Source organism: Doryrhamphus excisus, linkage group LG8 (assembly GCF_037039965.1).
Source record: "Doryrhamphus excisus strain RoL-2023G ecotype Guam linkage group LG8, RoL_Dexc_Guam_v1.1, whole genome shotgun sequence".
Lineage (NCBI taxonomy): Eukaryota > Metazoa > Chordata > Actinopteri > Syngnathiformes > Syngnathidae > Doryrhamphus > Doryrhamphus excisus.
This window is the reverse complement of record NC_136364.1, coordinates 881,825-908,423: the sequence shown is the minus strand read 5'-3', so window position 1 is coordinate 908,423 and position 26,599 is coordinate 881,825. Positions and strand designations below refer to the sequence as shown.

The following is a 26,599-nucleotide window of genomic DNA, read 5'->3' as shown; positions in this document are numbered from 1 at the left end:
ATTTATATTTATTTATATTTATTTATATTTATTTATATGTATTTATATTTATTTGTATTTATTTATATTTATTTATATTTATTTATATTTATTTATATTTATTTATATTTATTTATATTTATTTATATTTATTTATTATAACTTAGCGACTTTTGTGTCTTGGTGTTTGGCAGTGTTTTATTTGGAAATTATTCTTGAAATGGTGGTTCCCAAACTTTATTTGCATCGCCCCCCTTTTTTTCAGATGAAATTATCTTCGACTCCCCCCCCATGAAACTCCAACTGTCACTGCAGTGGTCACTTTTACCGTTCAAAAAATACACTGGCGAAACCGGAGTACCCGGAGAAAACCCACGCATGCACGGGGAGAACATGCAAACTCCACACAGAGATGGCCGAGATTGGGATTGGACCTGGGTCTCCTAGCTGTGAGGTCTGCGTGCTAACCACTCAACCGCTGTGCAGCCCCAACCCAGAAACAATGTACAGTAAATATTACTTTCAATGTGAAAAAACGAGGTACGGCATTGCATTATTATAGCGTACGTATATACACAGGCTTCACAAGGAAATATGCCACAAATGATGAAGACTTCATTAATGCAAACGCACAATATCCACACATATTAGCATACCGGTCCCCGGAGTACAGACAGGGAGAAGGAGACAATAAATTAATAGCAACAGAAGTAGGACACAAAGTAAGTTAAGTCCAAATATAACATTAATAAAACAGAAGCGACACGGGCAAACTACTACTAGCTTATCCTAGCGTTTGATGCTGCACTACTACCTTCGTGGGTGATGTTCTAGGGGTTGAATTGCCTTTTTCTCAGCACTAATAGTGATGGTATTCCCCTCCACGGGAGTGTTGACGGCACAGATAGCATCGTGAATTGGCTTCATTCACATATGCCATCTGCTCTCTCACATCCTTTTTTCCCCTCCCTCGTCTTTTGTGAGTTCTCACGGATCAGGATGTCGACTCGGGAGAAAATACTGTCATAGCAAAACTGTCAGGTGTTTTCTTTCTACTCCCAACATCTACCATGCATTGATCTCAGTGCCGTGTGGAGCTGGTTGTAAGACAGCCTGCAAAAATGTAAACAGTAGTATTTTTTTTTTATTTAAAGGCAAACGTACTACGTATTTCCCTGGACTCATCTTGTAAATACTTGCAATGGCATCCACTTGTCACTTGTATCCATCCATCTATTAATTCATTCATTCATCTATCCATCAATCAAACTCTGTCTGTCTTTCATCCATCCATTCATTCATGTGTCATTCCACATAATTTATCCATTCATTCATCAATTTCTGTCTTTAGTCATCTGTCATTCTTTCATCTGTTACTTCATCCTCCCGACACCCATCTGTCCACTCATCCATCCACCTTTTCCTCCATTCATCCATCCATCCATGTGGATGGATCCATGTCCTTCCTAGCCAACCATCATCCATCTGTCCATCCACTCATTTGCCCGTCCATCCATGTATGGGTATGTCCACCCGTCGTCCTCCCAATTATCTCTCCATCCACCGACCCATTTGTCTATCGCAGCCCTCCATCCATCCATTCATTTATCTGTCTGTACATCCAGACACCTATTTATCCTATCGTCTGTTCATCCATCCTCCATATCAATCTATCATCTACCTGTCCATCTACCAGCCCGTCCTTTACCCATTGAACTGTTCATGCATTCACCCATTCATCATTTGTGCTCCCATTTGTCCAGCCGTCAGTCCACCCAGTTATCCATCCCGCTATTCACGATGTATACGCTCATTTGTCTGTCCATCATCTATAAGTCTATCCATCACTTCCAGCTGTCAATCCATTTGGACATCCATCCATCTGTTTGTGTGGCTCACATTTCACCAATCCATCCTCGTCATTCTCTTTTCCCTCCTTAGGGATGTGTTAATCTTTCACTTTGTATCTTAGTGTGTTAAAACCACCTATATTATGTAGGAGAACAATGGCAAGTGCTGGTGATAAAAGATTACAGAAAAGATAAGGTAACATGGTTTAAAATGCATAAATATGTTTAGAGCATTTAAGAGTAGTAATAGTTCATATCATACATATAAAATTCTGTTGTAAAAGAAAAAAAGACACCCTACTATTTTTTTTATATGTTTGTTTCTTAAATAAGCAAATCTCCATTGTTGGCGTTTGGGTGTAATACCGCAAAGTCCACTAGGGGGTGCTAGCAGCGATGGTGGTATAGAGTAGGTGACAAAACCACAGAGGAAGAATAAATCCTGAGGGTGAATATACGTCAAGTCATCGTGGATTGTCTTCCTTATTCTGTACCACAGGTTAGTACAAAGTAGAGATCATTTATATTTTAACGGCTGTAAAGAGTTTAGAAAGTTGCTAGAGTAAACAGCTGACAGCTAAATGTTTGTTACAAAATGTGTTGTAGAGCATTTGAACTGAAGTGAAATGGCTAATGCTAGCAAGCCTTAATGTACAGTTAATAGCATGAAACAAGCTAATTGAATTATGTAAAATGTGTCTGGAAACAAATGGGTAATTGTTGATGTAATCATCTTATGATATCTGAAGTGTTGTTATTATTGAGAGGAAGAATAAATCCTGAAGGGTGAATATCCGTCAAGTCATGGTGGATTGTCGTCCTTATTCTGTACCACAGGATTTTCAAGGCATACCCCTCTCCAGGTGGAGGAGGGGCAACACTGGCGTCGGCAATCTTCAGTAGTTTTTGACTGACAATTCAGACTCCTTATTTAGCAAGACTAAATATGATCCCTATTGTGGTCCAGTGCTGACTGACTTGAGTTCCCAAACACCCCAGCATGGACGTCACGGTGAGATGGGGCCAGCAAAGAGCTGAGACAATAATATCATGCAGTCTCCAAAACACTCTCCAGGCCCCCCCACGGTTGCTTCTTGAGATCCTGTCCATGAATATCCCAAACAGAAGGGGTGCCGAGGGGCCCATTGGCAGCGTCTTTGATGTTCTGTTGAGAATGTGTAGTCAGCTCTTGCTGCAGCTATATATATATATATATACATATATATATATATATATATATATATATATATATATATACATGGTACATACAAGCATTTATAAAGCTCCCCAAGTAATTATCCTGATTTGAACTGAGACCTGTGTTTAAAAAAGAAGCTTTTACATCCTCACTGGCGGAATTGTGACAGTCATAGGGTGACTACTTCCATAAAAGATGAACATGGAGTGTTCTTGTGGTGTGGAGTCAAGGGAAGGTGGGGAGCCAGAGAATGATTACTTCTGAGGATCTTCTTTACTTCACATGGAAAATCTGCTTGCCACCGTGTTTTTACTTTGTGAGTGGGACTGTTGCCCCATTTGTTGAACATAATATAACTATTGCATGAAATGCATAGAGAAGCTGATATTAGAAGGCTAGCTTTGGAAGAGACCAACCAGCCACACAATTGGGTAAAATACAAGGAACAGGACGAACCACAAGCGTGCCTAACCCTTTTCAAGGTACAGTGCCCCCTGTTAGAATATTTTATGTCAAAAATGTGTGACAAAATTTTGCCTCGATTTTGTTCCGGGTTTGTATACAATACAATACCTCACGCATCTTTTTGTCTAATTAACATGTTGTGTGAGTCCTACTGTGTTCTTAACATGTTTCTATCACAAAACGTCCTTCTTATCAGCCTGTTAGCATACACTGAACTGGCAACCGGAACCGTGAATCATTGTTTCCGTTCTATGATGTCATCAGTGGTCGAGTCTGTAGTGTTTTGCTAACTAACACAGTTACAAGTGTCTGATTTTCTTATTGATCACGGCTGCAAAATAAGCCACAATGGAGCCAGTGCCAGCACTGTACTGAAGGTGAGAAGCATGATTGAATATAGTGGCATAAATGTGTCTTTGCCCCTTCCTGATTTCTTTTTTTTTTTTTTTTTTTGACTAATTTCAGATCATTACGCAAAGTCTATTGGCCATTTTTACTTCTGTACTTGTTTATATTTTTATTATTTAAGTATTGTACTGGGGCTGCACGGCGGTAAGCTGTTAACAAACTATTAACTTTACTATTACACATTTTGGATATGCTCAGCTGTAATGAACACTATCATAGATGTATTCATCTGCCAATATTTATAATATCATTCACTCGATCACACTGAAAGCTTTGTGCGATATCGTGCATGATCCACATTATAACATTATCTCGCTATAACATAATTTAGTGAGCATACACTTTGCGCTATATTGTGTTTTGTGTTGACATATGTTTACGACTCGCTGTCACCTTGCATATTTATGGCCGTTATAGGCTACTCCTTCATGCGGAGAATGTGGAATAGCTTCCTGCAGGTGCCGATAAATAATATAGTGATTTTGTGTCCCTGCTTTGTGTGCTAATCGTTCACCACCCTTCCGGTTGTGCTATAATTACCCTGTACTGTAGATGAATACGTAGTACCAGCAGGCAGTTAGGATGGATTTATAAGAGCACGTGTGCTCTCCCGCTTGGGAAAGAAAGTGTTGCATTTTGCTTTTTATTGAATGAAACATACCGCTAATCCTTCAGGGGGATAAAACAGTTTGATTTAGTCATGTTTTTCTCTTCAGATGCAATATTTAGTATGAGAAGATGTATAATGTATGGATGTCGGGTATGTGCAAGGCCAGGGAAGGGGCGAAATGCTTCTGTACGTCATTAAAAACCACCACGCTATTTCAGTTGAGCCGTGACGTTTTGGTCAGCAGCCAGTGCTATTGGAGGCTGAGGAAGCGACTTAATCATGGGCTCATTTGTTTGATGCCCGCTTCCAGCATCCTTTAATTGCCATGGACTCTGGGTAATGACCGAGTGAAAGCAAAGTGAGCTTATCTGAGCATCTGCTGTGGATATTGTGGGCGCACGGGGGAGAACTATAAACTAGGGATGGCCCACAATCACTTTTTCATGTTTGGTACCGATACTGAGTTGATACTGACACCAACCTCCTTTCATCTCATCTGATTCAACTAATCATCTTAGCTTTGTGGTGTTTTGTCAGATCATCAAACAAATGTAAATATTAGTCAATGACAACACAACTGAACACTTTTTTAAATGAAACTTCTTATGATTAAGGGAGAAAAATATCCAACACTACAAAGCTGGGCCACCCTGAGCAGAAAAAACTGCAATCAAGCATTTGTGATAACTTGCAATGAGTCTCTTACAGAGCTGGGGAGGAATTTAGCAGAATTGTTGTCATTCAGCCACATTGGAGGCTTTTCCAGCATGAAGCCTTTTTAAGGTCATGCCACAGCATCTCAATAGGATTCAGGTCTGGACTTGGACTAAGCCACTCCAAAGTCTCCATTTGGTTTTTCTCCTTCAGGATTTTTTGAAGCAGCAAATCAGCCCCAGACCATTACACTACCACCACCATGTTTGACTCATTGCTCTTTTTTCCCATATATGCTATTGTTTTGTTTTTAAAGGCTACCAATATTTCAACTTTTTTCATCAATAACTTTAGTATCTTTCACTTTTATAATACTATGGTTTTATTACCATAACAATTTATTCTCAATTTATTTCCCTTTAACATTTAATTTTTTATTATAGTTTATTCTTGTAAAATTGCTCAATTTTTCTCATTAGAATAAGACATTTTTTCCTCTTAATATTGTGCCTTTATTCTCATGATGTCACAGTAATTGTTTCTATTTGTGCTGCTCTATTTGCTCTATCTGCCTTTATTGTGTGTGGATTTTTTATTTTAAACTATTTCATTTTTGGGGTCATTATGTCTTTATTTCCCATTAAATTTAGAATTTATTCCAATTAATTATTTTCAAATGTATTTTGACTGCTTCTATGATATGACGTTTGAAAAAAAATCTTTTTATTAAAATATTATTTTTCCTCCTAATATTATGAGTTATTTTTGTAAAATGGTCTCTTTTTTCCTCATTCAAATACATAAAAATTTGTGTGGAATATTTTAACAACTATTCACAACTATAACATAATTTTTGGACTTTATTTTCACAACTATAACTTTTTCTGCAGCCTAATCTCCCACCCAATTGCAATTGGCTGGCCACCAGTCCAGGGTGTACCCCGCTTCTTGCCTGAAGTCAGCTGGGATAGGCTCCAGCATCCCCTCGCGCCCTAATGAGGATAAGCCGTATAGAATATAGATGGATGGATCTCATATAAATGTTTTTTTTTCAACTATATGCTATTAAAATAAAGTTATTTTTCCTCACAATAAAATGATCGTAAAATGAAAAAAAAATCTCAATATTTTAACATATTCTTTTCATGAAATTACTGCAGATTTTCCAATTTGTGGTGTTTTGAGTTCTATTTTTAGAATGGAGGGCCGTGGGCGAATAAAAAGAGAGCCGGACTTTTGGCACGCTTAACTGAGGAGCACAAATGTTATTTGAAAGTTTGCATCCCGCCATCCCTCAGGTGTTTACCTGATAACACCTTATCTCCGTTCATCCGTCAGGATGATATAATACAGTAGGAGTTTCTTACAAGTTCTTTTTCTAATCATCTCCCACATCATACACTACACACAGATATCATTACTTGGATGGATTTTGGAGGTGAGCGAGTTAGACAAGCATAAGAGAAGGAAGGCAGGAGGAAAAAGGAAACCTCTCCTCCATCTTTTCATTAATCACGAATCAGTTTATTTCTCTCTGCAGAGCCGATCAGTCAGTGGGACGGAGAATGCTCTCGCTCTTGCGCTCTTTTTTTCTACCCGCCTTTTATCTCCCTTCTGCTCAATACTCTTCTTCTCTCCTCCTCCCCCTCCCGGGAATCCTCTGCTCTTCAAATGGCAACCCAATAAAGCAAAAAATAGAAAAAAAAAGATCCTCTCTAGATCTCAAACGTGCTGCCAGTTGACTATTTTAATAGAAACCCCAGCTTAGATGGTCAGAAGCGATGGAGCAGTCACTGCATGCATCCAGCTTGAGTGGAAGGAAGCTCAACACTGCAGCTGACAGTGTGGCTGTTAGCGGGCCTGGATAAGCAACGACATTGTTCGACTTGAATAACAACAGCAAGACCCAGCTGTCAGTATCACAGAGGAAAAGCGCTGGGACGAGGCTGTTGTTGTGAAAAAAAACATGTATTTTATTCAAAAAGAAGCGCTATATACATCATTTGTATTTGGTACACCTGCCATCCAACACAAGAGTTTTAGCAAACATTTAACAATATCCCGTACTTGGTAGTGTGAGCAGGTCCAAATAATCCTCATACCCCGCCTCTCGGCCAAAGACTGCTGGGATAGGCTCCTGCATCCCCCCCGCGACCCTTGTGAGGAAAAGTGGTAGAAAATGAATGAATGAATGAATTCAGACAGAGAAAACTATCTGAAGCTACTGTGTGAGATGAACTGAGATCTATCAGTGTGAAAAAGGTTATAAAGCCATTTCTAAAGCTTTGGGACTCCAGCAAACCACAGTCGGAGCCATTATCCACAAAAGGCAAACGGTGGAGTGGCCAGCAAACCAAAATAACCTCAAGAGCGCAGCAACGACTTATCCAAGAGGTCACAAAAGACCCCACAAAATCATCCAAAGAAGTGCAGCCCTCACTTGCCTCAGTTAAAGTCAGTGTTCATGACCTTTTTGTTCAAGACACTGGGCAAAAACCACTGCTGAACAAAAAGAACATTAAGGCTTTTCTCCAATCTTGATGGGAAAATACTCCGTGGTCTGACCAGACAAAAGTTGACCTTTTTGGAAGGTGTGTGTCCCATTACTTCTGGTGTAAGAACATCATAGCAAGAGCTGGTATTATATCCATGCGTAGGTAAATGTGCCGTGTTTTAGATCTCAATATGTTATGCAGGTGTACCTAATGTTGTGTCCAGTGACATATTTGTTATTATTGTAAACATTGGTCTAATCATGTTTATTTGTTTATTTATGTTTATGTTCATGTTTATCAGGCCACCACAACACTAATGCACAACGATAAACCACCAGTCACCAAAATGTGCATATTCAACTTTTTGGGTTTTTTTCAATCACCACTTTGTGGAGCAGAGGATAATAATCAAATAATAAAAAGGAATCTGGGTTATTGCCAACAAGACCTCACATAAAGGGTATTACATGCAGACACTTTCCACAATGTGGCTAATATCACCTTCATTAACTGAGCAAGACCCCAATCAATAGATTTCAGAGGCTGGAATGAATTTTTATGGTATCAATCTGTTGCTCTTTATGTCCTTAGTCTCCCAAATTAGACATAGACTCCAGATCGGCAGGACGATGGTGTAAACTGCGGAATGTCTTCATGGAAAGGGGAGAACCCGGTAGTTTCTTCACAAGTCTGACGTCATTCAGAAACACTTGAATATTTCATTGGCGAGTCTTGGGATGGAGAGACTCAAGGAGAAGGAGTAAAGGAGGAAGGCATGAAAGAGAAAAACACTGCCTTTGTATTTGTCTTTTCACTTGAAAAATGATGATGCCGGCTTCTTGTCTTTGAAAAAGAGGTGGTGTTGATAGCAGAGAGGAAGATTGGACGCCACGCCTGTCTGTACATCTCTCTTGCTGACCATGATTTCTAAAATGGCCAACGTCTATGCTTCAAATCCAGACAGTTCTGATACTGTCCTATAAATAAAAAAAAAGACCATCATTTTGCACAGAGGGATGAGAATCCTTTTTTCATTGCAGGTTTACTGGACTTGGAACACCTCCCTTGGAGCCTGCCAGCTCCTTTACACAAAGCAGAACAGTGCCCCCTTGTGGAGTCAACTGGGTAATACAACGTGAAATTAACTGTGAGAACTGAAGTGGAACGAAAATCTAAAAAGTTGAGATCTACCCTTTTTAAAATTCGGATTTAACTCTAGGTTGTGCACACATGGAGGTAAAAAGGACTCAAATTTGGATTTGACCATTTCACAATGTGTAATCATGACGTTACTACTACCACATCACCAAAGTACAGAGCGGAGGGAGCCACCCACTGTGACCCAGCAAGGTGCACGACATCCGGATAAACGCTCCGAGTCGCCGCTGCGCCGCCACGGAGGTCTCTGGAAAAGCTTTTCGTGCTTTTCAAACGCTGCAGTGCTGGCGTTTCAGGGGGCTAATTTGTCTTTTGTGTGCTCAGTATACAATATATATTTATAGCTTTTATACAAAAGCATGCCAAAAGATGTCCATCCATCCATCCATCCATCCATCCATCATCCATCCATCCATCCATGCTCTATGGCGCTTATCCCCACTAGGGTCACCGGAGTATGCTGGAGCCTATCCCAGCTGTCTTTGGGCAAAATTTTCAAGAAATGACAACTTTTGTTTGTATCTCATGAGATTTAAAAAAATAACTATACTTTAAAAATACCTATATTTCAAATCTATGCTACTAAAATTATATTGTTTGAATTGACTCTAGTAAAATTGCATCTTTTCTTGTGTCCTTACAATACAACTTGTTTGAACTAATATTTTGAATTTATTCTCAGGAAATTACAGCTGTATATTGTATATTATATATATATATAAATATACTATATAGTGTATATATTATATTATATTATTAACTTTCTTTCTTCACTTCATTCTTTTAACATACGTTTTTCTGCAACATAATTTTACACAAAAATGTGTTAGCATTTTTTTCTGACTTTTCTGACATTTTCAACATCAGGCTACTAAAATAACATTGTTTATTGTGTATCATATTATGACAGTATTATTGTAAAATGATGACTTTTTCTCATTAGATTTAAACATTTTTCTCTTAATATGTTTTCTACTTTATTCTTGTAAAATTACTGTTGATTTTTTAAATTTTGCTGTTGTTTTTTTTGTCTTTTTAAATCATTGTTTAAATGTAAATTTTATTTTTGCAATATTGTGATGTTTTTCTTATAATACTATAATTTCTTTCCCATATCACTACAACTTTCCCCAAATTAATTTTCCAAAAATGTTTATAGAATGCAGACATATTATTGTATATAATGTAATATTAGGCCATTTTTGCAATGATCATTCCATTTTATTCAACAACTAACATAACCTCATTTTCATATTACAACTTCATTTGATTTGTTTTTCATAATATTGACACTTTTTGGAAGTCTTTAATTTATATTTCAACATGATGTAACTAAAACTTTTCATATTTTTCATAATATCTTGATGTTATTCTGCTAAAATTACACTTTTTTTTAAATTTTTTTCAATTTCTGCATTCCCCTGCCCCCGGCCTGCCCCTTGGACACCCTGATGTACTCAAAGGAGTATGTGGAGCCTGCCATGCTATTGCGGCTGATGAGCTGACCTTACAGAATCATCACATCTCATCAGATGAATGAACATGAACTCTCCAAGCTAATTCAAGCATCCTGCCAAAGTGTGGCGGCTTGCGGTGACAAGGCGCTTGAAATTGTGTAACCTCTGCAGCTGTGAGCACCACACGTGTGCCCGTGAGGGAAAGGTCACTAATGATTTTATGTGTCAATAACTCTGCTGGTGTGCCAGCGCAGTCACCCCCCCCCCCCCACGCCCCCACCCCCCCACACACGCTACTTTATATCTATAGGTGGGAGATTACGACAGGAGGGATTACGTCCATTAAAGCTGCTGCCTTGTGCAGAAAGCTCCTCATCATCCCTCCTGGGGAATAAGAAGAAAGCAGAAAAGCATGTGTCGGCTGTCTCGTCAATCAATTTACAGCCGGAAAATTAAAAAAGAAAAAAAAAAGACGAAACACGTGAGCCTCCTCCTCCATAAGACTTCAATGATATCCAGCCATCCTTTTTCTATATCGCTTATTCTCATTAGAGTTGCTGTGTTATGCTGGAGCCTATCCCAGCTGTCTTCAAGCGACAGGCGGGGTACACCCTGGACTACATTCTAGTTCTGTATTTTTATTATTAGATTTTCAATCAGAGGTCCCACGATAGCGTACAGGAAGTGTGTCGGTCCTGATGCTGGCGTTTATACAGTTTAAACGCTTTGCGTTAAGCCCTAAAGGGAACACGCTGTGTGTCTGTAGCTTTAATGCTGATGAGCTGTGTTTGTCTCCCACAGAGTGTTTGACTCCCAAGAAAAGCGCTACGGTAATCCATGCCTACTTTGAATTTCACAGATTCACTCTGTGATGGTTCTTCAAAAGTAAAGGAACTGTCCCAATGCTAATGGCGACTTACTTTCTTCTTCTCAAGACCAATATGGTCATCTTTGCCAATTTAGGAGAATAAACTTTATCAGTTTAATGTTGTCAGATTTATTGTCATGATGTCATAATTAACTCCTTATTTCTAAAATCACAAATACTTGCTGATATAGTTCATCTTCAAACAGCTAAACAGCATTGGATGCTCATATCACCGAGTACTTCGGTACGTGACAAAAATAAAATTTAAAAAAACCTTAAACTATATTAGGAAAGCAGGAAGTGAACAAATGTAACAGTTAGTGATTGTAAAAGTACCAGATGGAGGGGTAGGATTTAATAAGCTTTGCTTCGTCCTACTCCTTTTGGACATGTGGAACTGTGAACTGATTATGGGATGCATTCAATTGTAATCTGATGCATGTTCAAATGAAATAAAACCATTACCATTGCCATAATTCCTGATATTTATCGTGTATCCCAACATACTATGCTTATACCTGTCACATTGAGTAATATGAGTGTGAAGGTGACTATAGGGGTGTTATGTCATATCAACAGGGCTCTAATAATGTTACAAAGCTATGTTAAAAAGTTTGTTAAAAGTTAAAAAAAAAACAAAAATAGCATTTCTATACCGCTTATCCTCACTAAGGCCACGGAGATATGCTGGAGCCTATCCCAGCTGACCGAGCGAGAGGCGGGGTGCATCCTGGACTGGTCGCCAGCTAATGGCAGGGCACATATAAAAAAAAAAATAGAGTCCCCAATTCACCTGACATACATATTTTTGTAATATAACAAGAGAACCTGGAGAAAACCCATGCATGCAAAAGGTGAACTTGCAAACTACACACAGAGATACCCAAAATGGGGGTTTGAACCCATTTTTTCCAGCTGTGGCCAACATGCAAACACTAGGACCCCGTGCGGCCATGATCACATTGCATCTACTTTGCTTGAATTCCCGACCAACTGTATTCTAACATGGTCACTTGGTGCTACTGCCATGTTGGCTGAGACACACAAGCACCAGACAATCGTCAGGAGGAGTGCCACCATCGCTTCACATATGTACTCTATTTGTAAAGAGTGGAATTATGAAAACCATCCTTGGAGAGCCATGCATAAAGTGATGCATAAAAAGGGCCATTAAAGCACCGCCGGCACAGCAGCAAGCTAATTGTACAAGATGGCGAGCGAAGGCGTGACGCTGTGAGGTTAATGTACAGTAAATACAATACAGAGGTGAGCCCGAGGGCTCGTCATTCCGACCATAGCAACGGCAGCTTGGCTCGTGTGGGGAACACAAAAGAACCCAAAGGCTTAGAGTCCGGAAAAGAGCAGTATGTATAACCGTACTATGTGCTGAAAGAGAGGACATATGAGGGGTTAAACACAGCCTGGTGGCTCAGTAATCTCCTGAGGTTCTAAATGCTTTGTGTACTGATGAGTTAGCCAGGGAAGAAAGGTGGCGGTGGGGGAGGTTATTCCAGGGCGAGGTAACCTTTAGAAGCAAATAGGCGGCTGAACAACAATGACGGTGCAATCTCAGCGGAGGAAGCCACCGCTTTGTGTACACGTGCGGCATATAAAGACATATAGACACACCTACCGCCCCTTGAAACCCACCAAAGTTTCACCAAACATATCTTATCTCCCCTGCCAGCCTTGCACAGGCCTTCCTGCAGCTGCACGCCCCGATAAACCCCAGCACACGGCGGGTTAAGAGAGTAGTGAAGAGAACAGGGCCGGGGAGGGGTCATCGGTACGTCAGGAAAAGGCAGACAAAAGGTTAACAACATACAAACTATATACAATTACCTGATGTGAGATATAGATTACATTAGAAATGTAGCAGGACAAATAAAGATGTGTCATTTTATCTAGCTATCCAGCAATGGTGGTCGATTAGCGCCCTCTAGCGGCGAGCTTCCGCTGGATCAGCACCAACACACTGGACAGCTCCCCCGAGCGAACCACTAACCGAGGGGTGCAACTTTGATATTTTGTGACGCAACACAACAGAAAACGTCTTGTGAAATGCTATTAAAATAACATTATTTTCCTCCGTAACACTATATGTTTATTCTCTTCAAATTGTTATTTTATTCTTTTCCTTTTAACTTTATTCTTGGAAAATTCCATCTATTTTTTTTCCTGGATTTTTTATTTTTAATTTTCCAATTATGTCATCATTCATCCCTTCAAATTTCTTCTCAGAAATATGACTTCTCATAATATTCCCATAATATTTTGACCTTATTTCTGTAACATTATATTTTTTCCTGACCTATATAAAAAAAATACAACTTTATTTTTTGTTTTGGTTGTCATTATTTTTTTTTCTGTACATTTTCAACTCTAGGCCAGATTATTAACTTTAATCTCATTATAGTACACGGTATTTTGACTTTATTCTTGTAAAATTGATTTAAATTATATTTACAACATACTTGTTGTCATTTTTATTCTCGTAATATTTTGACTATATTCCCATAGTATTATAACATTTCCATAAATAGTTTCTCATAATATTACCTTAACTAAATAATCTTTTTTATTGATTAAATTTTATGCTCCTAAATTTTTTTATTTACTTTTACTTGTATTAACTATTCTTAATATATTTTATTATATTTTTAATTAGAGTTTTAAAATGTGCAGTGAGCATTTAGACAAGCATTTATGATTTTTTTATTTTTATTTTGTGTCATCATTAATTTTGTAATTTAGTGGCAGTCCTGGTTGAAAAGAGCCTTCAAACAGTCCCCCAAATGGCACTGATAGATGAGTGGATGTAAAAAAAGCATCAATCATCTGGACGGGCTGAAATCGAAGCTGGAATCATCCTTATGTTGACATGTTTGTGTTCATGCTAGCTTGTGTGGGTGTAGAGGTGATTGCCGTGCGTTGGTGTGCTGCTGCAATATTATGAAACAATAAAATCCAGACAGCTGATTCATATGGCAGCATAAAATCCCGACTTTTGTTAGGTTTCCCCTTAATGAAAGCTATAATTTCTTCCTCCCTTGCGTGGTGTTGCTATGGAGAGCGGGGATCGATCATAAAGAGAGACATCCACCCTTGCTGGCTTGTACGGGATTGTGAAGCCTGAGAGTGAAAGATCACTTAAAGGCGATTCAGGCCTCGCATCGGCTCGGTCCAACATGTTTTATATGCTTGCAACATACGTGCATTCATCTGCAGCCATGCTGCAGTGTCACACAAGCGCTTTGCTGCACGCTTTGTGGCACATTCTAAAAATCCAATTACAACAACAAGAATAAACTACTGCAAGATTAGTCGTACTTTTAGCAGAATAAGGTCCCATAAAAATGTTTTGGGAGTAAAGACAGAATTATGGCAAGAAATTTACAAAAAGAAAGTTGAAATGGTTAAAAAAATAATAATAACAAAAGCATAAATAAATAAAAAAAAAAACCTAACTGTCATTTTGGAGAATAAAGTCAAAATATCAACAGAAAAATGTTGGGAGTAAATGAGCAAATGATGGAAAAAAGTCATATCATTTTGGTAGCATAGAGTTTAAATATTAGAGAAAAAGGTTTCAAAAGCTTGTAATATGAGCAACAAATAAACAAACAATGAATAAAGTCATCTTTTTAAAATACTTTTTAAAATTCTGGAAAAAATAAGGATATTACACAGATAAAGTTCAAATATTATATCAACATTTTGAGAAGAAAATTTACAATAAGAAAGAAAAAGCAACAACAAAGAAATAAAGAAAAATAAGGTCATTTTAATTTACATAACATTAAAAAAGAAAAGAAGGAAAATGTACAGAGCCTAGGACTGGGCGATATATGGATATTTTAAAAATATTGATATGGTTCATATTGATATCGACTGGATTTGATGCGGAGATGTCATATTTCAAGATGGCGCCGCCTGATTTCAAGCTAGTTACGGCAGCTCCGTATCTTCTGCATCATTTTTAGTGTTTAATAGTGCTTTATTTATTACTTTCTTATTGTTTTTGTGCCATACTGACCCCTTCGCTATGCTGAGCGATCGGATATCATCGCTGAGATTTGGAGGAGAAGAGGCAGCATAGCGGGAGTGAAGAGCAAAAAAGACAGTATAAAGGTTGGGAAAGAATACAACATTGTAACAATATTTAACAAAGACACAAAAACACTACAACCGAAAGGCACTGGAACAAGGCACTTTGGAGGAGTGAGTAATTGATCATTAAAATTCAAACAAAATTTGAACTTATTTGAATTTAAACCAAAGAGGAATGTGATGAAATGTGGAAAGTGATATGTATTCATTGTAAACAAATACAGTTGGCGACTTTTATTATTAACGAGGGAACATTGTATTTAAAAAATGAAGGAATATCAACACACACACACACACCCTTGGTGATGATTATCTGCCCTTGTCAGCAGGTCAGACTCACTGAGCCAAGCATTTCCCCGCCATCCCAAAGGGAAAATGCACACATACTTCCCGCATATAGGACACACTGACAGCATACATTTATTCCTCCTCGCTCCCAACCACCTGACCTCCTTCCATCCACTACATCCAGATTTAATAAGTCCTCCTCGGCGACGCAGTGGACTAGTATCATCCTACCAAAGCCGTCCCTGAGCATTAAACCGCCTGTTGACTCTGGTCTCGGAGATTAGGCCAGAAGAGTACGTACACTTCAGCCCGAAAGCCCTCCGACTGCGACAGGCAAGAGTGGAATTATAATAACCAGAAGAATACGCTTTTGTTGTGAAAATCCCGGGGATTTCTTGTAGTCCGGTTAAATGTAGAGAAGACGTGCTGAATGACAATGCCTGCTCAACTCAATTCAAGTGTGTTGGCTTTGCTTGTGAGGGAATTAGCTGGGATATGCTGCCACCTTCTGGACAGCGAGGAAACAGCATATCATATTTACATGACAGAGCCAGAAAAACGTCCAAACACGCACAAAAGTCAAAACTTACTCACTTACTGAAACTCAGTAAACAACAAAAAAGAAAAATATCTAAATAAAATAATTAATATCTTTGAGAAAGGCATTGACTGAACAGCTGAACACGCCACTTTATTCCTCCATCCTTCCATTCCTCCAACGAGCCACTATACGGTCACTCGGGACGATTCCAAGCACTTTCATCCAGAATGAAAGCAAACTTCAAACTTTCATGACAAACAAGTGCCGGGAAGCCGTGCTCTTTCCAAGGTCAAAGGTCAGCATGACTTACCGGGGTGCTGCCATCGGAGAGGGTGGCCATGCTGATGGACATGCTCATCTTGTCCGAAGAAGAAAGGGAAGACGGTGAGGGGCTCCTCTTCTCCACTTCCTGCTTCTGGAGGAAATCACGCCAGGCTCGCTGGATGCTACACACACACACACACACACACACACACACACACACACATTAAATCCACCATCTCAAACCATCCATGTCACATTACTACCTGAGCCTACAAATGTGTGTTTTTTTTTTTTTATTATTTTGTAAAATGTCTCCCTAAACATCCATCAACTTGTCAGATTTACGTGGGCTGGCCTCCGGTAAAAGTTTAGAGAGGTTGTAAAGTTCTCAGCAGACCTTTAAGGTGATACTCACATTAACACCTTGGTCTCAAACGGGGGCACGTTCATGTTGATGTGGTCCACGTCCACCGTCAGGTCGGCACTGTGGCGGAGGAAACAGTGGAAGTACTGGGGATGCTTTGATTAAAGTAATAAAGTCATTTTAATAGCATAACGGTGAAATATTAATTAAAAATAAAGTCATAATATTATAATAGACAAACAAAACCAATAAAGTATCCTTGTGAAAAACATTACAAAAATAAAGTAAAAATATGGGAAGACAGTCATAATTATGAGGGAAAAAAAATTACAAAAATATGATGGGAATATTGTTATATTTAAAAAAAAAAGAAAAAAAAGTAAAAAAAAAAAAAGAAATGGAAAAAAGACTGGCATTTTTTGAGAGTAAAATTAAAATACTCAAAACAAAACGTCAAAAAAAGGTCCAAAAATTATGAGGAAAAATAACGTAATTTTAGTAGGATAAAAATTAACTATTGGTTTTGCCAAAATGTAGCATTTTCAAGCCTAAAAATTGCTAATTTAAATAAAAATACAATATAAGACCACTCATAATTAAGAGGGGAAAAATACACAAAATTACAAAAATACAAAAATATGATGGGAATAAAGTTATAACTAAAAGAAAAAAATGACAAGAAAGTAAAAAAAAAGAAATGGAAAAAAGGCTGGTATTTTTTGAGAGTAAAATTAAAATACTGAAAACAAAAAGTCAAAAAAAAGTCCTAAAATTATTATGAAAAATTATGTAATTTTAGTAGGATAAAAATTAACTATTAGTTTTGCCTAAATGTGGCATTTTCAAGCCTAAAAATTGCCAATTTGCCAATTTGCCAATTGCCAAATGTAGCATTTTCAAGCCTAAAAATTGCTAATTTTAATAAAAATACAATATAAGACCACTCATAATTAAGAGGGGAAAAATACACAAAATTACAAAAATACAAAAATATGATGGGAATAAAGTTATAACTAAAAGAAAAAAATGACAAGAAAGTAAAAAAAAAGAAATGGAAAAAAGGCTGGTATTTTTTGAGAGTAAAAATTAAAATACTGAAAACAAAAAGTCAAAAAAAGTCCTAAAATTATTATGAAAAATTATGTAATTTTAGTAGGATAAAAAATAACTATTAGTTTTGCCTAAATGTGGCATTTTCAAGCCTAAAAATTGCCAATTTAAAATAAAATACAATATAAGATGTAGTATTGTACATTGGCCACTAGGTGTGGCCAATGTCACTAGAAGTGATTGCGCGAACAACAGGATTATATAGCAGGTTTAAATGATCCCCCAATAGAATAATAACATCATAATAACACAGGCTACTGTAGCACAATAAATGTGGCAAAAAAAAGGGGTGGTAAAACTTTTGTGAAAACTTGTGAAACACCCGACATCACTTCCTGTTCAGCACCCATTCTGCTCCTTCTAATGGCTTATTTTCTCTTACTATTTCTACTATATTGTGTAAACAGGTGACTGTAGGGGTGTTATTTTATGTCTAGAGGGCTCTAATAATGTTTAAATGTCCCAAACAGCAATATCCTAGTTGATGGAAATTCACGTATGAGGAAGTCAGGAAGTCAGGAAGTAGTTAAGTGGAGGATATAAACCAACCAATTCCCAGTCTGGTTTATCAGTAACTAGCAGAGATTCCATCTGTACAAAATTGACTTTTAATGCGACACGTGAGCACGATGCTGTGTGCTGTTGTTGTGTGTTGTGTGTGTGTGCGTGTGTGCGTGTGTGCGTGTGTGCGTGTGTGCGTGTGCGTGTCCACTCACGTCTGCAGCTGGAAGCCTCCATCATTAACAAGCTGGAAGGCACTGTGCAGGCTCTGGAGCTGCTCCTGTACGAGACACAGAGGGGGCCAGACATCACTAGTTGATAACTGTTTGTGTGATCATTGTGCTGAGATCCGCTTTGAGTTGGTTGGATTTTCTTTCTGGGAAGTCAACTTTTGGGAGAATGTTGCTGCCTCAGTGTTTTATTTTATTTTGTGTCTTCTTTAGGCTGCGCACGGCCCTGAAGGCAAGATGGAAGTTAAACAGAGACGCACAAGAAGACACAACAGTACGCACGGCAGATGTGGTGGTGAGTGCGCAACAAAAACTTTCACCCAAAAGACTTTAAACTGCTCTAATGCCGCAGCTCCCCAACCCCCCCCCAGCCACCCCCCATCTGCTCCATCCTAATGAGGACAAGGCTGCCTCGACATAATTGAGCAGACTAATTCAATTACAAGGGAGCAACAAAGTTTAAGTGGAGCAGTTCCTCCTGACGAGCCAAGAGGTTCACGTCAGGCCAGCGAGCTGCAGCTACGGCACATTACAGCGCCTGCAGAGCTGCAACATGACGTGTCATTCTTGCATTCGTCTGTCGATGAGAAACCAGGTCGGCCAAAGCAAAAAGTCTCATTTTGAAAAGAACGAGGGCAGAATGGCCAGGGTCCACTGCAGTGTGCTAGAACATGAAAGCTTCATATTCTAAACCAGGAGTCCTCATTACGTCAATCGCAAGCTCACCGAGGTAGGTTGGGTCCCTTGCCTAAACATCACTTGTAGGTGTCATGTGACATCAGTCAGCCATCCTGATGTGGCCTGGCTCCAAGAGATCAAGGTCATTTTTATCTTTATTGCTTATACGGATACACTGACTCGGTGCTAAGATGCATTAATTTCTAGCGGCAAGTTATGTAGAAAAAAAAATATTGTTTGATTCTAATGTTTGTTAGCAAATGCTAACTGGATGTAATACGTAAACTGTCTGTCCTAATGAATGATAATAGACATATTAGCGGTACTCAAGTTATATTTATTTTATTATTTTTAATTACATTTAAATTCAGTTTTTAAATTTTATTTATATTTTCTATTGATTAATATTAATATTAACATATCAATATTAATATTATTATATAATAATATTAATATATTAATAATATTAATAAAACATATTATAATAATAATATTCTATAACAATATATAATATTAGTTATATTAATTTATATTTATTTATTCTTTTTACAATTAAAAACATACAGTTTTGTTTTTAACTGTCATTTTTAACTTGAGTTTTTCCCATTTTTTCATTTACTTTTTATTCATTCATTTGTTTAAATTACATTAAAATTAATGCAATTAAATTTTATATTTTATTTAAATTTTATTTTTGTATTTATTTTTTAAAAGTTATTATACAATTAAATATTTATTATTAATAATTTAATTATTTAATTTATTAATTTTTTACATTTTATGACATTTAAATTTTTTATTATGTCATATTAAAAAAAACAGACATTGTAAGGATGACGAGCAGGTTGTCCATCAACAATCCCTTTGTCCCAAAAACAAAACAACATCAGCAAACCCAATTGTCCTGTCTCCACGCACATACACACAAACAGTCGGGACTTATGAATGGTGGAATATCACATAATAAACCTGTTTATATTATACGTCTAACATTTTAGGCACTATTTGCCTGATGAGGTCACTTTTATAGCCGGGATAAAATATTACCTAATTCCCCAAAAAGAGCACACCTCCATAATCTCCCTCATTTGGCCAAATTACAAAAAGATAGGGCTTATTTTGAGAGCTGATTTTCCCAGCCAGTGCTGTTTTTCTCATTACGCCGCCTCCCAGAAGAAACAAGTAGCTCATTAGGTAGAATCAAGCCCTTTGATTAGTGATCAATGGTTGCTTCAATGTGCTGTTTTCAGTCTTTAAGGGTGCTTGCCGCCGATGAAAAGAGGATCCGTGGCTAAAACGGCGGCCCAGCTGGAGATGGAAACCTTGCTGTGATCAGTGTCAGTGTCTAACAAAGCTATCTATGTCATGCTAGCCTGAAAAGACTGCTGTCTCTGGCACCTCGAGTCCACCCGTCTCCACCTTACACACTTTCAAATGTGGCATTTGGGAATTTGACATAGGGAGCAGCAAAGAAGAGAGGCTTCGAAGCATTTTTAAAAAGTAAGGCAGACTGGAAAAGGGAGCACAAAGGACCAAAAATAGCTAACAGATGCAGAAGTTAAAGACAAATGACAGCACCGCAAGAGAGGGGGGGTGGCTATGGTTTAATTTAGTGTTATAGGGGACATATTGTAGAAAATTTACGAAACAATACAAGCAGTTGATGTTTGCTAAATACAAGGATGAAGAGTCTTGAACCAGTCATGATGTGCTATATATATCACTATATTGACACGCACTATGGTACCCATTATGGCATTGGATGCTCATATCACCCAGTACTTTGGTACGGGACAAAAAAATAAATAAAAAATTTAACTATATTATGAAAGCAGGAAGTGAACAAATGTAACAGTTAGTGATTGTAAAAGTACCAGATGGAGGGGTAGGATTTAATAAGCTTTGCTTCTTCCTACTCCTTTGGGACATGAACTGTGAACTGATTATGGGATGCATTCAATTGTAATCTGATGCATGTTCAAATGAAATAAAACCATTACCATTACCAATTATACCACCATAAACAAGGAATTGCATATTTGGTTCCCTAAAATGCCTACTCAACCATCAAGCCACAGATGAGTTACTAAGACGTGGGTCGATTGTCTGCAAAAAAATAATGGAATAACCCAATGTCCATGAATGCATCTGGTGTTCTTCACGCTGGAGAGGAGCATAACGTTTACAGCAACCGTAACCGATGCAAACAGTTGTTTTCCAAGATAAGATAGCTGAGATGTTTGCTTTGACAACAACAGATTGTAACTATATCATTGTTCCTCTTTCACGGTGGTTAAATGGTTCCGGACCCGACTGCAATAAGTAGGATTCAACCTTAATTCAGTTTTTAACATTATTAGAGCCCTCTAGACATGAAATAACACCCCTATAGTCACCTATCGACAGCATACTTCCTTGCAACTTTAAAACGGCTTTACACTTGTATTACCCAATGTAGTAGACACAACTAAAATGTAAATAAAACTCCCAGTAGAGGAGTGTCACAGTAAATGTGTTCCCTTGGGAACCTTATCAAGAAGTCCAGTGCCTGTCCGACCAAACACCGACACCTAGTGGCCAATGTAGAATAAGACATCTTCTTCTGCCGTGTATTTGTATTCGAGCTTTACATTTTTACTTCATTTAGCCGTATTTAATTTAGGCCAAAAGTGAATAGAATTTGCTTTATTCAACCACAAAAGAGTGATCATTTATTCATGAAATAACTTATCAAAAACCGCCATGTAGCAAGGGAGCGATGCATTTTGCACAATCATGAAGAATTCCCCCAACTCGCAGCTGATTTGTATTGTGTCATATTTATGTCCTGCCTGCTAATTGACTGCTAATTGAGTCAGTGTGTGTGTGAGTCAGTGTGTGTGTGTTTGCCAAACAGAAATCTCTCCTCGGATATCCGGGGGGGGGCAATGTTCACCACTTAAGGAAAAGCCTGACTTCAGCAGCACAATTTACAGCTGTCCTAATACGTTGTATTGATTTCAATATCTACTATAGTCTGCATCATGTGATTATTATTATTACCTATGTGGGGAAGGAAGCATTAGTACACCAAGTGTGGTAGAACATAGTGTACCTTACACACACCTGTGCCACACTGTCTTGAGTGGGAATGCAGCTGATATACTAACGGTTTGCATAATTTAAAGGCAACACTGACAGAAAATCTATAGTCATTTTGGGCTTTGGCAGTGCCAAGCAGGCTTGTATTGATTGTTGTGTGGACGGGTACACACACGTGTGTTTGTGTGCGTGTAGGCATGTGTTTCTAGATTTATGGTGGAGTCGGGCAAAGAGCAGAAAAGGGAGGGGCGGAAGATGCTGATGGAGAAGAGACCTTGAACCCCGAGGAAACTAAACAAGAGGAGCTAGAGCGAACACACACAGCAGAGCAGTCTTCGTTCGTCCTTTCTGGTTTCCCCTCTTCAATCCTTTTCTCCTTAAGTCTCGGCATGCCAAACACCTGCGAGGCTGAAGGAATTGGAGGGGTGGACAGTGGTGGCTGGTTGTACTAAGGGAATATAGAGCGGTGTGAAATAGAGCCGTCGCTGCTGAGGTGAAGGGTCAAAAGAGAGAAGCGTTCATATGCTGTGTGACAGCACTGGATTCATTTCAAGGACGTGCGGCTGTAAGTCAGCCATGAATGGAAGCTTGTCAGAGGACTGCGGGTCCATGATGAAGTCTACTTGAGAGAAACATGCGTTATTCCTTCACCAAACACAATATGGCAGACATACTGTACACCCTATTTTAAGGCGACGCAACTGAATTGTTCCAAGGTCCAAGGTCGGACGCTATCATTCTTATATTGTGTAAAACGTCAACATAAGTCTTGGTAATACTGTATCTTAAAACTCTAAGACTAGTCATAAATAAAGTAATAAAACAAAGGGTATTCTGCCTGCAGCTGGGTTTGTGCCGTTAGCGATTCCATCTTTCGATGCTAAATATGGTTGATGCCGTCTTTTTTGTTGTTCACTACCACTATGCAGCCTCTCCCCCGCCGTATCTCCGCGGAGATCTCCGGCCGCTCGGCCTAGCGAAGGGGTGCTGAAAGCTAACAGTTGCTCCTGAGTGTAAAGGATGGAGCACGAGGCAAGCTACAAATGTAACAAGATCAACATTCATAAAGGATCCAAAAGGGTAAAAATAGAGTATAGTTGTCCATCTGACGGTCAAAGAAAGTGGGGCACATCATTGCTTGCATTAAGTATTCAAAAACTGGACTATTTTTAACTGTATATTATTTTTGAAGCCACCATCAACCAGTACAAGCTTTTGATAGAGGGTGTGTTCCGAACAAATGCACGTCATCAAATCCATTCCCCCATCGTATCAGAATTTAAAACAAAATGAAAAGGATAAAAATATAGTATAGTAGTAATACTGTCATAGTACTGTGCAAAGTGGGACGAAATGGTACTCGCATTAAACATGAAAAAACTGGGATTTCTAATTTTATATTATTTTTAAATTAAAATACGGGCCCATATTTCCAAAATGTACGTCCCTTTACATACAATGTCATGTAATTATCATTGTAGTTGCGTATCAAATTGTTCCACACAAAGAAATTTACAAACCTTCTGCGGTTAATTATGGGTTAACTATGGCCAAATGCGATTAATCATGATTCAATGTTCTAATACATTGACAGTCCCAATTATTATTAATTTATACATGTATTTAGGCTGCACGGCAGATGAGTGGCTACCACGCAGGCCACACAGCTAGGAGACCCGAGTTCAATTCCACACTCGGCCATATCTGCGTGGAGTTTACATGTTCTCCCCGTGCATGCGCGGGTTTTCTCCGGGTACTCCGGTTTCCTCCCACATTCCAAAAACATGCTAGGTTAATTAGCCACTCCAAATTGTCCATAGGTATGAATGTGAGTGTGAATGGTTGTTTGTCTATATGTGCCCTGTGATTGGCTGGCCACCAGTCCAGGGTGTACCCCGCCTCTCGCCCAAAGACAGTTGGTATAGTCTCCAGCACCCCTCGTGAGGATAAATGGTAAATGAATGAATGAATGCATGTATTAATGTTTCCACTATGCTATCAATATATAACCTTCTCCACTTGGTGTCCCGTTCCAGTTCCATTTAAGTGACTAAATATGGTTCCATGCCATATATATATGTTTCTTTTCCCCACTTTTTAAGAATAAAATAACCAAAATCACTTTGAAAGGCAAAACACAGCATCCATGTGTGAAACGTAACGTTTCCAAGACATGTCTGTGAAGGTTGGGTCTTTGCCAGAGGCAAGTCCACTAGGACCTGATTCCAGTGCTTTCTGTAACACTTCCATGGGAACACGTTGAGACGCTTAACTGGCTTGTATTTGTCATGACAAAGTCAGAACAGACCAACTAGAGTTGTTAAAAAAAAAGTAAAATAAATGGAGCAAACTGAAATAAGACTTAGTGGATGCCCTCGGGCGGTATTTATTTTTATTTTCACTTTGCAGCCTAACTTGATATGATCTCTTTGCTTTTATACTGCTTATTGTTTTTCTATTGACTTTGCAGTGTCTTGGCTTTTATGGCTACGCAGTTGTTTGTGTCGTTCTTTATTGTCGTACATGTCTGGTCCCTTCTGTCTAGGAGATAATAGAATGGTTTAAACCCTGACTGCTTATCCTATTTTCTACAATATGGATAATAAACTGGCTGAGCCTCAACTGGCTTTATGAAAAATAAAGTCTTACTAGAGTAGATCATTTTTTTATTTTGCAAAAAACACACGGTTTGATCCGAATAGTTATTGTGGTACCGGCAAACCTGGAATTGAATTCAAGGATACTACGTATGATATACTGTACAGAAAAACTGTATTGATGACAATATAGTGAGGAACTTGTCACTGTCCTGGTTGCTTAGTACATTATAGCTACTGTACGTTGAAAATAATCATGAGAAAAACTAATTTTACACTGAAAAATGACTCAATTTACTTACAGTAAAATCTCGTTATATCGATATTGTCGGGAGTCGGAAAAAATATTGATATAACCGGAGTGTCGCCAGCATGTACATATGAAAAACAGCGATTATTGCAAGCAATAAAAAGATATCTGAATACAACACAATTAAATACATGTATTTGTACGCTTGTGTCTTCGTTGGAATAGGTGTGTATGCTATGTCAGTTGGTTCTTCTGTTGCAGGCATGTGTTTGGCCAGCTATGTGGGGCGGGTTGAGCATGACCTGTGAACCAGGAAGTGCGGGAATCGGTGTGTGTGCTGCACTCTGGTGGTGGAAGTGTGAAAAATAAAGTTGACTGGAAGCAGCCGTTCGCCGTGTTCTTTTTTGGTATTGAAATCCTTAAGCAAAGATTGATTTAAGCTGCTTTTGTATCGATATAAGCAGACCAAATTGGCTGGCGGGAGATGAAAAGGGCATCGTAGTAACCGGATTATCATAATAACCGGGTATCGTACTAACGGAACTAATTATATTATAAAAGACTAGAAATTTGCCGGGAAATGAAAATAGTATCATAATAAGCAGTAATTCGTTATAACCGATATCGATATAAGGAAACTGTAATTTGTTCATTTTAATAATGATTTGGAGTGGAAAGGACTTAACTCTTTTGGCCAGAAGGGAAACTAAACACAGCATTCTTTCATGTTTCACTATGTGGCCCTCAGTAGAAAACTTTGTGACTCGCTTGTATCGGTGATTTTGATCATTTGGTCACAATCCGAAGCTCATAACCAAAGGCGAGGGAGGAACGTAGATTGACCGGTAAGTCAAGAACTTTGCTTTCCGACTCAGCTCTCTCTTCACCACGATGGTCCATCTCACGCCCCAGCCTTCCCTCATTCGTCAACGAGACCCCGAGATACTTGAACTCCTCCACCGGGCCACCAACACCAACCCATGCTATCATTCCTTAATGCATGCAAGTCTGCAGACTTGGATAGCTCATCATTCATTTAAGAAACAAACAGTGGAGTCCATTGTTGGGGGTGAGATGGAGGACTATAGAGGTATGAGAACAAGTGTTTAGGTTGGGATGAAATTAAACTGGACCAAGGCCAGCCATCCAGCTCGAGAAACAGAGAAACAAGAGAAACGACCCGCCTGGCGAATGGCCTTCATCTCTGCCTCTACGTGGGGCGTAAATCTGTCCCTCGCACCTCGGACCCATCCACACACAGTCATGATTTAAATAGCTCTTGTGCTCCTCTAAATGCCCCTTAACTCAGCTGAGGGAGCAGTGACAGTCAAAGAGAGAAGACGAATGCGGAGGCAGACAAATGTCTCTGCAGCCTATAAAAACACAAAGTCAAAATGAAGTTGGGTTTCAACTCTGCCGCCCTCTTAAGGTCATCTCATTTAA

General features: G+C 38.6%; 1 protein-coding gene across 1 annotated transcript in view; it reads right to left on the bottom strand.

Annotated features, from left to right (window-relative positions):
* Positions 1–26,599, bottom strand: part of schip1 (schwannomin interacting protein 1) — a 248,954-nt gene that overhangs the window by 154,917 nt on the left and 67,438 nt on the right. Inside the window, exons 6-8 of the mRNA XM_058079059.2 lie at positions 18,536–18,600; positions 16,761–16,829; positions 16,392–16,527 (exon numbers count right to left, since the gene is read on the bottom strand). Coding sequence (XP_057935042.2) covers positions 16,392–16,527; positions 16,761–16,829; positions 18,536–18,600 — 270 coding nt within the window. The remainder of the gene's footprint in view (positions 1–16,391; positions 16,528–16,760; positions 16,830–18,535; positions 18,601–26,599) is intronic.